At 37.5% G+C, this 12,675-nt stretch overlaps 1 protein-coding gene across 1 annotated transcript in view; it reads left to right on the top strand.

Annotated features, from left to right (window-relative positions):
• LOC307117946 (neoverrucotoxin subunit alpha-like) overlaps nt 1-9,120 on the top strand; it is a 45,271-nt gene extending 36,151 nt beyond the window's left edge. The window contains exon 6 of the mRNA XM_079803221.1: nt 7,767-9,120. Coding sequence (XP_079659347.1) covers nt 7,767-8,389 — 623 coding nt within the window. The 3' untranslated portion in view covers nt 8,390-9,120. The remainder of the gene's footprint in view (nt 1-7,766) is intronic.
• The last annotated feature ends 3,555 nt before the right edge of the window (nt 9,121-12,675 follow it).

The following is a 12,675-nucleotide window of genomic DNA, read 5'->3' as shown; positions in this document are numbered from 1 at the left end:
GTACGAGGACTTCAGCACAGAGGTGGCGAGAAAACGAGCGGCTTTTAACAAGATCAAGAGCCTGCTTTACAAGCAGGGAGTTCGTTTTGGGATGTTGTACCCTGCTCGTCTCAGAGTGAGTTGTAATGGTGTGGAGCGGATCTTCGAGTCCCCAGAGGCAGCGGAGCTGTTTTATCAACAGAACTTTCCTAATTGAGTCGCGGACCTATACTGTGTGTGGAACAATACACATCTCCGAAACGAGTTTGCGAATTCAACAGGTATAAATAGTTGTAAATGAAAAAAGTTAGTATTAAGCTCTCGTTTTACTTGTAACTGAGAGTTAAGGCAGAATAATCTGCTATACTATGAGTACCTCTGCATGACTCTTATGGGGAATTTACTCCCCCAAGTTATATTGTTTAGGGGTTGCATGTTAAGGAAGCTATTTGGGTAATCATTCTAAATTGCCGTGCCACCTGGTCCCCTGTTGGCAGTGCCGCCTTGTGGCGGGTCTTAAGTATAACTTGCCAATTTTAATTGTATCTTTTCTTTCCGTAGTGTTTTACGTTTGCTTATCTCTTCTTCTTCTTCTTCTTCTTATTATTATTATTATTGCTTCTTGGTACATAACTCTAAGTTCCAATAGTTATTTTGGATGTATATTTAAGGTCTAGGAGTGACAGTGTAACATAGTTAATCGGTTGTGTGAAGTGATGTTCAGAGTTGTAAGTATAGGTTTTTTATTATTATTATTATTATAAAAAAAAAATTCTTCTCTCCTCTCCCTTCCTTGTTTTTTTGGGGGGGTTTTGGTCACTTTCTCTCCTTCCCTTGCATACCTTCACGATTCATGTGGCTCAGTCCTTTTATTTTATTTTATCTTTAAAACAACATAAATGACTAGTCCTAAAGTGATTATAGAAGGGCTGGCTGGCCACAATGTCAAATTTGTTACTTGGAATGTGAGGGGCCTAGGTGGTCAAATTAAAAGATCAAGAGTGTTCTCGCACTTAAAAAGCTTGTCTACAGATATTGTTTTTTACAGGAAACTCATCTCAAGATTAGTGATCAGGTTAGACTGCGCAAGCCATGGATTGGTCAAGTTTTTCATTCAAATCTAGCTAATCTAGAGGCACTGCTATTGTAATACACAAACGAATAAAATTTGTCCCACACAATGTATTCTCCGATCCTGATGGCCGGTATGTAATAGTATCTGGAATTCTGTACCAAACACCTGTCATATTAGTGAGCGTTTACGCACCTAATTTTGATAATCCTGCTTTTATGACTGCGCTCTTTTCCCACATTCCAAATCTAGACACTCACTGCCTTATTTTAGGTGGGGATCTTAATTGCACAATCAACCCAAATTTAGACCGCTCACAGCCCAAATCATCTGCCCCTACGTCGATGTCTAGGTCTTTTTCTTCTTTAATAGATCAGCTGGGGTGTGTTGACCCCTGGCGTTTCCTCAATTCAACTGCAAAAGAGTTTTCTTTCTTTTCAAATGTCCACCATGTTTATTTTTATAGATAAATCTCTTCTACCTCTTGTAAAATCCACAGAATATTCAGCTATAATTATTTCAGACCATGCCCCACACATTTTAGACCTTTCTTTTCCCCAAAATTCAGGCAGCCACGCTAGAGGCTGGAAACTCAATATCGGGTTGCTGGCTGATAAAGAATTTTGTGATTATATCTCTAGGAACATAGATTTCTTTTTGGAGACCAACAAATCAGAATCGGTTTCGCCATCACTTCTATGGGAAACATTTAAAGCTTTTATACGTGGAAGGATTATCTCTTTTAACGCATACTGGATTAAAGCCAGAAAATTAAATCAGCAGAGACTCATTGACAAAATTTTAGAGCTAGACAGGCTAAATGCCAGTTCACCAAACCCTGTTTTGGAGACACAGCGTCTAAAACTACAAACCGAGTTTGATCTGTTGACAACCAATAAGGCAGAATTTCTGCTAAAACGAACAAGAGCAACCTACTATGAGCATGGAGACAGAGCTAGCCGTCTTTTAGCTTCTCAGCTCAGACATCAAAAAGCTTCCCAGTTAATCTCACAAGTGTATGACTCCTTAAATAACCTTATTACTGACCCGGTCAAAATAAACACAGAGTTCACTTTGTTTTATTCTAATCTCTACAAATCAGAAGCCTGCTTAGACATTGATACTATTCAGTCTTTCCTTTCTCCTCTGGAAATACCTAAAATAAGCTCTGACACAGCCAGTAGACTAGATGAGCCTCTTTGCTTGGAGGAGATAGCCTCTTGCATTGGGAGCATGAAGAACAACAAAGCTGAATTTTTTAAAAAGTTCTCCATCCAGTTATCCCCCCTATTGCTAGAATTATACAATCACTCCGCGGATCAGGGCTTCTTGTCACCTTCCTTAAATCAAGCTTTGATTTCCTTAATATTAAAGAAAGACAAAGATGCTAAACTGTGTGGCAGCTACAGACCCGTTAGCCTAATTAATCATGACATTAAAGTGTTAGCTAAAGTATTGGCCAAACGTTTAGAGGCTCATCTCCCCTCCATCATATCGGATGATCAAACTAGATTCATACTGGGTCGTCAGTTATCATCTAATATACGTAGACTCCTAAATGTAATCTTTACTCCATCCAAGTCATCAAGGCCTGAAATGGTTATCTCGCTAGACGCAGAGAAGGCTTTTGACCAGGTGGAGTGGGATTATTTATTTATGGTTTTACAAAAATTTGGTTTTGGATCGAAATTAATTTCATGGATTCGTTTACTTTATTCTTCTCCCTCAGCTTGTGTGAAAACAAACTGTGAAACGTCCCCTTATTTCCCTCTTTCTCGTGGCACAGGTCAGGGTTGCCCACTTTCACCTCTCCTTTTTGCTCTGGCTATAGAGCCTCTCTCTATAGCATTAAAATCGTCTTCAGTATTTGCGGGTGTTTGTAGAGGAGAAAGGGAGCATCGTGTCTCATTATATGCAGATGATCTCTTATTATTCGTATCAGACCCTCTCAACTGCATCGATAAAATAATGCATCTGTTGAATGAGTTTGTCTTTATTTCAGGATACAAGATAAACTTGACTAAAAGTGAGTGTTTTCCCATGAATGAATTGGCAAAAATAATTCCTGCAACTATGCTCCCTTTTCGCACATCGTTTTCAGGATTCCGGCATTTAGGGGTTCATATTTCAAACACATTCAAGTGTTTACATAAAGACAATTTTACTAAATTAATGAACAGCATTAAAGTTGATCTTCAGCGATGGAGCAGTCTTCCACTATCATTAGTAGGAAGGATTGAATCAATCAAAATGAACATCCTACCACGAATACTTTTTTTATTTCAGACTTTTCCCATTTTTCTCCCCAAATCTTTTTTTAAATCATTTGATGCCACTATATCTTCATACATTTGGGCTGGAAAGCCTCCACATGTGTACAAGTCAATCCTTCAAAGACCCAAACAAGATGGGGGTCTTGCGCTCCCAAACTTTATTTTTTATTATTGGGCAGCTAATATCCAGAAAATATATGCATGGTGTAACTCCCCGGATATTAATTGGTGTATGATAGAAGCTAATTCTTGTATATCTTCCTCATTACCTGCATTCGTTTTTGATCCCAATTTACGGCGTCCTTCTAAATTTACCACTAACCCGATCGTGCTTTCTTCACTCAAAATCTGGAAACAGTTCCGTCATCATTTTAGATTAAACACATTGTCCACCTTAATGCCTATTGTTGGTAATCATCTTTTCGTGCCCTCTACTTTGGATTCAACATATGCACAGCTCAGGGAGAAGGGCCTAATATTGTTTCAGGATCTGTTTTCTGATAACACATTTGTGTCATTTAATGACCTGATGAGTAGATTTAAAATTTCTAAATCTAATTTATTCCGTTATTTTCAATTACGAGACTTTGCTAAAGCACACTTTGCCACCTTCCCTCACCAGCCAAAGAAAACTTTAATCGATGACATAATGTCTCTTCCAAAATCACATAGTCACATAGCCTCACTTTATGGCCTGTAGCGTTCTTCTCAGCTCCTTCCTCTTTTTGCACTCAAGGGAACCTGGGAGAGAGAGCTAGGACTGGAACTGGATGAGGAACGGTGGAATAGCGCCTTAGCTAAAATTAACTCTGTCTGTATATGTGCTCGTTTAAATCTTGTTCAGTTCAAAGTTGTCCACAGAATTCATTTCACCAAAGCAAAATTGAAGAAACTCTCTCTAACGGAAGATGATAGGTGCAATAGATGTTCGCTTTCCCCAGCAGACCATACTCATACATTTTTCACCTGCCCTAAACTGTATTCATTCTGGTCTTCCTTTTTTTCTACATTGTCAAAGGCTCTTAATGTTTCTGTGAAACCCTGCCCAATACTTGCAATTTTTGGAGTACCCTCTGTTGATGGCTTGTATAGCAAAAGACATGCTGATATTATTGCTTTTGCTTCATTGGTCGCCAAAAGACGAATACTGTTACATTGGAAATCATCATGCCCCCCCTCTAACTCCTCTTGGTTAAAAGACTTAATGTCCTTTTTACACCTGGAAAAAATTAAACACTCAATCAGAGACTCTGTTAATGCATTATATGAAATGTGGAACCCTGTTCTTTCCTTTGTTGAGACTGTACCTTTAACAGAGATTTAACTCCCCCCATCCCTCTTCTCCCTTTTTGTTGTTGTTGTTGTTGTTTGGTTTTGTTTGTTTGTTTGTTTGTTTTTGTTTCCTTGGTTTTTGTGGGATAATTTGGGATGTTTAGGGTCGGGTTGTTGTTCTAGCTATTTGTGCAATTTTTATTTATTTATTTCTGGGGTAAAAAAAAAAAAAAGCAGGATGTGATCTTTCACATATTTGTCATGCACTTACTGTCATTTATCAATCTGCTCAATAAAAAAAAAAAAAAATTTCAGGATCAATATAATTTTTAAACTTGAATTTTTAAACAATTGGAGCTTTATTCCATAAAATGACACATGTCAAGCTCCTCAAAGGACATATAACCACTAGAAAGGCACCATAAAATAGTCCACATTCTGCACTACATACTAAGTCTTAGACCATAGCATTGCTTTATATGGACGGATTTTATCGTAGGTATTGAACGTTAGTGATATTAAACTTCACTGTATGGAAAAGATTTCAAAATGTGTTAAAAAAAATTAAAATCTAAATTATGAATTGCCAAGTGCACCAGGAATGAGCAATTATAACCTAAAGAAGTATGCCTGTCATTCATTAATGTTAATGATAAGCACTTCAATCAAATATAGCATTTATATCTCTGTATAAATAGCATCTATGTTTGTTTGTTAGTAAGTGGTGTTTAAAATTGCTCATTGCATAATGAGCTGGTGAGTTTATGGTGAGATGAAAAACTTTTCTTCAAAAGCAAAATTAATTTCCTATCATCACTGTAAAGCTGCTTTGAAGCTGTATAAATGAAGGTTAGTGATGCACCGATCATGATTTTACATGGCCGATTCCGATACCGATTTTTTTTCAAGAAAACTGGCCGATTCCGATTCCGATTTCCGATTTTAAAAAAAAAAAATTTTTACACAATAAAAGAATGAAAGTATACATGAACAAGATGTTTATTTGGTATTTAACAGGCTAAATTGGCTTTTGGCTAATGAAAACAAGTCCGCAATCTGAAATGAACGGGAAATTGGATTGGAAATGAAAAGGCTGAAAGGTGAAATTAAAGGCAACAACTGAATATTCTGCAATCCAAACAAAGATGTTACTTAAATCAGCATTTGTTTTTAAATTCAGTGTAAAGAAAAAAAGTCTTTACCTGTGAAATTAAATAAAACCAAAGTATATAATTGTTCCAAAATGTTAAATCAAAAAATGTTTAGTGCAACGAAAAAATAAATAAATAAGATGCTACAGCAGGTGCTTTTTAAATCAAATTAAGTCAATGTCATTTTAAGGTAAAATAAAAGGTAACACTTTAGAATAATGGTCATTAGTTAACATTAGTTAATGTATTAACTAACATGAACTAACCATGAGCAGTAAATTAGTTACTGTATTTGTTCATCTTTGTTAACGTTAGTTAATATAAACATCACAGAGCATTAACTAATGTTAACAAGATTTTAATAATGCATTAGTAAATGTTGAAATTAACATTAACAAAGATTAATAAACGCTTTATAAGTGCAGTTCATTATTAGTTAATGTTAACTGATGTAGTTGACTAATGTTAACTAATGACCATTATTCTAAAGTGTTACCAAATTAAAATTATCATCCTATATAGGCTACAGAACTGATAGTATTTCATTTCAAAAGTGCATGCATGTTCTTCTTTAGGCTACAAAAATAAGTATTTCGGCTTTGTCACAAGTTAGTCTGTTTCGTTCTCATCCGATCCAACACGTGAGAAGCTGAGCTGAACAAACGCTCACTGTCTGCGCTTGTGCAGGGCGGAGAGTCAGCTCGCGCAACTTCAGCTCGCGCAGGAAAGCGGCTCTTCATTCCCTTCAGCGTATCTCCTTCCCTCAGTTCTCCAGTTTCCGTTTGTAACACACAAGTGACATGTTCGCGAATGATTGCAATATAGGCGTATGTGCACGCAGGCACACTTCCGGATAAATCGGCAGAAAAATAAAAATAAAACCAGTTCCGGTTTTTGGCTGGTCAACCGTTGTATCCCTAATGAAGGTGACTTGACTTGACGTGTTGCGGACCGGTGTTTATGGGCCGCTTTGTGCCAGAAAGTCCGGGGCCACTTTTTTGCCCCCGTAGGGTTTAAGAGCTGCAGATATTTTTATTTGAATATGTCGTTTTCAGAAAATTCTCAAAAATAGGGGCGCAAGTTAAGAGGTTAACGTGGACCTGCACAGCCGAATCATCAGAAGTTCTGCAGGTATTGTGAAGAAGCAAGCAAGGACAATAGCGGAAATGGCAGATCGTGAATATAAATGTTATGTTCCCGGCTGTGCAGGGGATGAGCACTTTTCATACAATTCCCACAGAACAGAACTGTCAACAGGCATGGTTGATGTTTATCTATAAAAGGATACCGCACCAATTGAATTCAAAGTTGTTAGTTTGCTCTGACTAGTGTTCATTTTCGAATTAAACAAAAACTGTTCAACCTTTTTTTCCATGACTAAGACAAGACAAGATTACACAAACGTACTTAAACGATAACTCTGACTATAAAAAAAACATACAATATCGTTGACGAATCCCCCAATCAGAGCTTTTCTGTTAAAGGAACACATTATATCCGGTGTTTTGATTACAATTTGCAATCTGGCAACCATGCACAGATGATCTGAAAACACCAATAAACAAGTAAGCTGCAATTCTCCATTTGAGATGTTCTGTGTTCTGTCATGACTCACAAGCCGCTTGTGCGACAAAATCTGACATAAAATCTTCTCAGAGATGAACTGTAATGAATTCAAGCATGGATCTCTCCACTATTAGCGATTGTGTTTGCTGAATAACTGTGAGCTACTGAAATGAGCCTTGCTGTGAAACAGCCAATCAGAGCAGAGCAGAGCTCAACATTATTATTCATGACCCTTCCAAATAAGGTAATAACAGCCCATTTCATTCTAGGGATAAATCCTTGGGTTGTAAATGGACATGTAAAACCGTATCTGGAGTATTTTGACCTTACCTAAGCCCCATACCTTCTATGTTGATATCAGAGAACAATTTAAAATATTGTATCAATGCATTCTATAGCACCTTTAAACTTTTTAAATTCATAATTCCTGATTCTGATTTGTTTATCCATCAGATTCCCAACAGTTGACGGTGGATACGAACACAGTGAATCCATACCTCTTTCTGTCTGAGTGGAACAGAGTTATTACTGCCTATTCAACGGCTGAGCCATATCCTGATCATCCAGACAGATTTAATCATCATTGGCAGGTGTTGTGTAGAGAGAGTGTGAGTGGACGCTCTTACTGGGAGGTTGAGTGGAGCGGAACGGATGATGGTGTGTATATATCACTGTCATATAAGAGTATCAGCAGGAAGGGACAGGGTAATGAGTGTGTGTATGGACATAATGATCAGTCCTGGAGTTTGTCCGGCTCTTCCTCCAGTTACTCATTCTGGCACAATAACATAGAGACTGTTCTCCCTGCGAAGCCCATCGCCAGTAAATTCAGTAGACTAACAACGTATGAGAGTCACATTAGAGTAGGAGAGAGTGTGGTTATCCATGGTGAAGGAGTGTCTGTGGATATCTATAGAGTAGGAGTGTATGTGGATCGCGATGCAGGAACTCTGTCCTTCTACAGCATCTCTGGAGACTCAATGAGCCTCATCCACACAGTCCAGACCACATTCACTAAACCGCTCTATCCTGGGTTTGGGGTTTGGTCTAAATCATCATTGAGACTGTGTTGGTGAATCAGAATAAATTGTAGAGAGATTCTACTCATAATGCTTTGAGCTGTATGATAACAGTGATATAGAGTCTCTTCATTATATTAATAATAAAGCTGAACTTCCGTCACTGAAATAACGTGTGTTGTTTTATGGTGCAAACTTTCTTAACACCTTCTACCTTATTTTACTTATTATCAGTTAAGGTAAAGCAAGTCAAATCTGCCCTAACTTCAAAGCATTCAAAATCCTCATACATACAATATATACTGTATGTCACAGAAGACTTCTCCGTGGTTTGAGCTGCTCAAGACTAGAAATCAGAGGCTTTAAAACGTAAAAGTGCATACAAAAATAAACTGTTTACAAGTGTTGTTCAATAAAGACATCAAGGCATCTAACATCGGAGAGGCCGTTCCACGGAATCAGCGTCTGAAGCTCTCATTGCATTTCAGTCTTTTATAGACAGCTTCTACATTCCACACATTCTTGAGACGTCATCAACTGTGGAAACCCCCTCAAAACTTGTCTATATAAAGACCTTCTCCTCTTTGCCGTTTTTCTCTGCATTCTTCTCCTTTGCTGCCGTCTTCTGCTCATCCGCAATATAACATTCTTCTTGCATTACTTTCTGATCTATGCTCTTTCTAATGCAGCTTTTCTTCTCTCTCTACTCAATCATTATATACTTAACATTTTTGACAGTAAGTATGTTTCTTTATTATTTGATTAAATACCTTTCTTAATAAAATACTAAATACAGTTGTGGTGTCCCTTTATTTAACCCCTTTGCAGTCAAAGATCTCAGACGGCCCCAGATTACTGTCGTTCAACATTCACTGCTCATTAAAACATCACACTCTAACTTCATCTGGACAAACTCAGTATCATTAGGCAGATTAAAGGCTCCCGCTTCGATATTTGACCACTGTTTATGATAACATTTTCCTGGGATTTAATAATTTTATTGGGAATTTTACGAATTTTACTTAAGTGTAAAATAACCGATCTGAAATGAACTATATTTTGAATTGAATAATCACACTCAAATTAATTATCTCTCATGTGCTGCAGTTACGCTGTGTCCGCACAGCTCGCAAATAACACATTTCAGTTCAGCTCTTAGTTCAAAAGTGCACATATTAGGAGAATTATTGATTTATCACGTTTGCAAAATATTTCGCCATACAGAATACCATTTCTATTAATTTCTCACTGAATTATCCAATCTCCATTCAGCTGAAACATGAACACAGCTTTCTCTGTGTCTCCTCTTCATGATTTGTGTCAGATATGAGTCATCACGCAGTCATTGGTTCTCTACTGCTGTCAATCATCTTACCTGCTCGATCAACTATGGCATAAGGTTTTTGTGTGATTTTTTGTGATTTTGGCTATTTTATATCAATAATGGATGTTTACATTATAACTGCTAGCAAGTGTAGCGATTAGCTCCATTTAAAATGCTAAATATAACATGTTTTTAACATCCCCATTATATCGCCACAGGAAGCTAATACAAACACTCGATGGTGCTCTAAGTCAGGGGTTTTCAAACTGTCAAGGACCCCCAAATACGATGAATGTTTTATGAGGGACCCCCTTCCAAATCTATATATTTTTATGTATGAAAAACATTCAAACTGTTAGAATGAAGAACATTTTCAATTAAAAATGATTTATATAAGCAACTTTCACAATACATTTATGTAAGCAGCATACGTACTGCGTTAAGGATACTGCTTTACAACCCAGTGAGCAAGATAAAGGGGACTATAGTGAGAAAAACTCACTAAAGATACAAAGCAAACATATATAATTCTGGAAAGTATGTATACGGCAAGAAAGGAGAGAAACATTTAGAAATTAAAAAGTTAGAATGTGTGGTAGACTTTAACCATTTTTGCTTTGTCTTTTTATTCTCTGAACTTTTCTGGGGACCCCTTAGAACCATCTGGAGGACCCCTGGGGGTCCCCGGACCCCAGTTTGAAAACCCCTGCTCTAAGAGACATTTTGAGTGAAAGTGTAATTTTAATCTTTTAAATTGTGTTATGTAGCGTAATGCTAACTATACCTCTAATGCACCTGTTGGACCAGGAGCTTTGTCTATTTTGTTACAATAATTCACAAAAGGTTCCAATGATGCGCTTTTATAATTTAGAAAGACTTCAGATAATATGTGGATTGCTGTAAATGGATTACTGTACAGTTAATGGGCCATTAATGCCAGCATAAATTATATAATGGCTTTTAATAATGGCTATAAACAAACAAAAGAATAATGATAAAAGGATAATGAGGATTACGTCTCATGCACTCAAAGGAGTAAAACGATCATCATTATAGCATGAATTGAGCTGTTCTCCTCGCCAGACATTAGACAAAAGACTGTAAATGGGTGTTTGCAGGCCAACAGCATGTTTGATACATGTTGATAGCATCCTGACATGGTCTTAAAAAATATTTAATAAAATTCATAGTTTTGGACATAACATTTTAAATGAAGCATGACCACCCTTGTGGCTTTACTTTAGTTGTGGTTATAAAATGTTATACTACATTCACATACTATTTTTATACATTTATCTCCATATTAATAACTGTCTGAGTAATTCTGAGTATTCAGCTGTAAACTCTCAAGTGTTGGCTTTCTAGAAATATATTTGTTATGCGTCTATACAGAATAACTTGTGAGCAGCAGCCTTTTTACTATGGGTATGTCAAAATGCTCCACTTGCCAAAATGGGGGGTTGTGGGTGACAGGCAAGGGGTTAATGTTTTATGGGAAAAGTGTTCAAACTGTTGAAGTAAACTAAGGTTGAAAAGAAAAAGAAAAAGACAGGACATCTAAAACAAACCAGTCAAAGAAGGGGAAAAAAATTATTTGTTTAATACAAGTACAATTTTCCTTTTCTTACTTCAAACCTGTTTTTGAGTATTCGCTGCTGTTCCAACATCTCTCTCCTTGGTCGAATTTGAGCCCACTGGTCTATGGATAGTCATCCGATGTCATCAGATGGTAACCCGGGTCCCCAGGCAAACTCCTTCTGTAACTTGTAGCTGGAGAAATAACTTTTATATGGGTCTTTGGGCAGCAGTAAAGGACTAAATCTCCCCGTCGGGGAATCAAACGCTGCAGAGATTGGTCATCGCCCCGATCAGCACAACTGCTGCTCAGCCTTCCCAATTGCAGGCACGGCCTAATTCGTCATTTTAGGTTATTGGTTCACAGAAGCCAGAGAAGCCAACAAATCATCTAATACCATTAAATATGAAGTGTCTGTATAAAATGTGGAATGTCACTAAACTAGAGAGCTTGTTTTTCAATGGAGAGCTTGGTAGGTCAGATCAATAGATTCATTTTTTTTTTAGTGCTGGGTCCAAACAGAGAGAGTTTTGATTCCTCTGCACATGGTTGCTGCTAATGTGTTGCGAGCATTGACCGCACAAGACGGCATCCAGGCAACAATAAAAACACCTGCGTTGGTGGTATAGTGTTCGATATAGGGTTCGATTCCCGGCCAACGCATTTCTTTTGATCAAAACAGTAATCTGGGGACCCTGGCGAACTCCTTCTGTGACTTGTAGCTGGAGCAATAACTTTTATATGGGTCTTTGGGCAGCGGTAAAGGACTAGGCCTCAGTTTTGATCCGTGACTATGCCGTCTCACAGTCACCCAGTTGCCCTTCTGCCCGGGCTCTACACATACCTGTCAAGTTTTGGATTTGAAAATAAGGGAAATTTTTCGGCGCCCACCGCAAGCAGTCCCACCACCCCAACCAAGCTCCAGTATCCCTAACATTTTAAGACAGGTGTTATAGCCCAAATGAAAACACAAAAGGGTATATATAATGAGCATTTATTTAAAGGCTTATTTGCATATTTTCTGTTCATTTAAAATTGCTTGTCTTTAGATTTTATTTTCATTCCACACATTCTTTTCATTTCATATTGCTTTTCTTTTACAGTTTTTCTTTTCTTTTCATTTCACACAACTTTTCTTTACTCTTTTAGTGAGTTATTGTACACATTTGTTGCAGACTTTGCATTCTTTAAGACTGTTTTGGAAGGAGTGTATTTGTGGGCTGGGCCAGAGTGGTTCATTTTACATGAGAGTAGAGCACAAACAGTTAAGTTGTCTAATGTCATCCTATTCTCTGTAACAATCTTTCGTACCATGCTAAATACCCTCTCTGAACTTGCATTGCTATGGACAGGGCTCGACATGAACGCTTGTACGCTTGTCCAAGTGGACAAGTGGATTTTTTGAAGGGGCAAGTGAAAAATTATTTTACTTGCCCAACAGAC

Source organism: Gobio gobio, assembly GCF_949357685.1.
Source record: "Gobio gobio genome assembly, chromosome: 21".
Taxonomy (NCBI): Eukaryota; Metazoa; Chordata; class Actinopteri; order Cypriniformes; family Gobionidae; genus Gobio; species Gobio gobio.
Note: the sequence above shows the minus strand (reverse complement) of the source record. Positions and strands in the feature narration are given on the sequence as shown.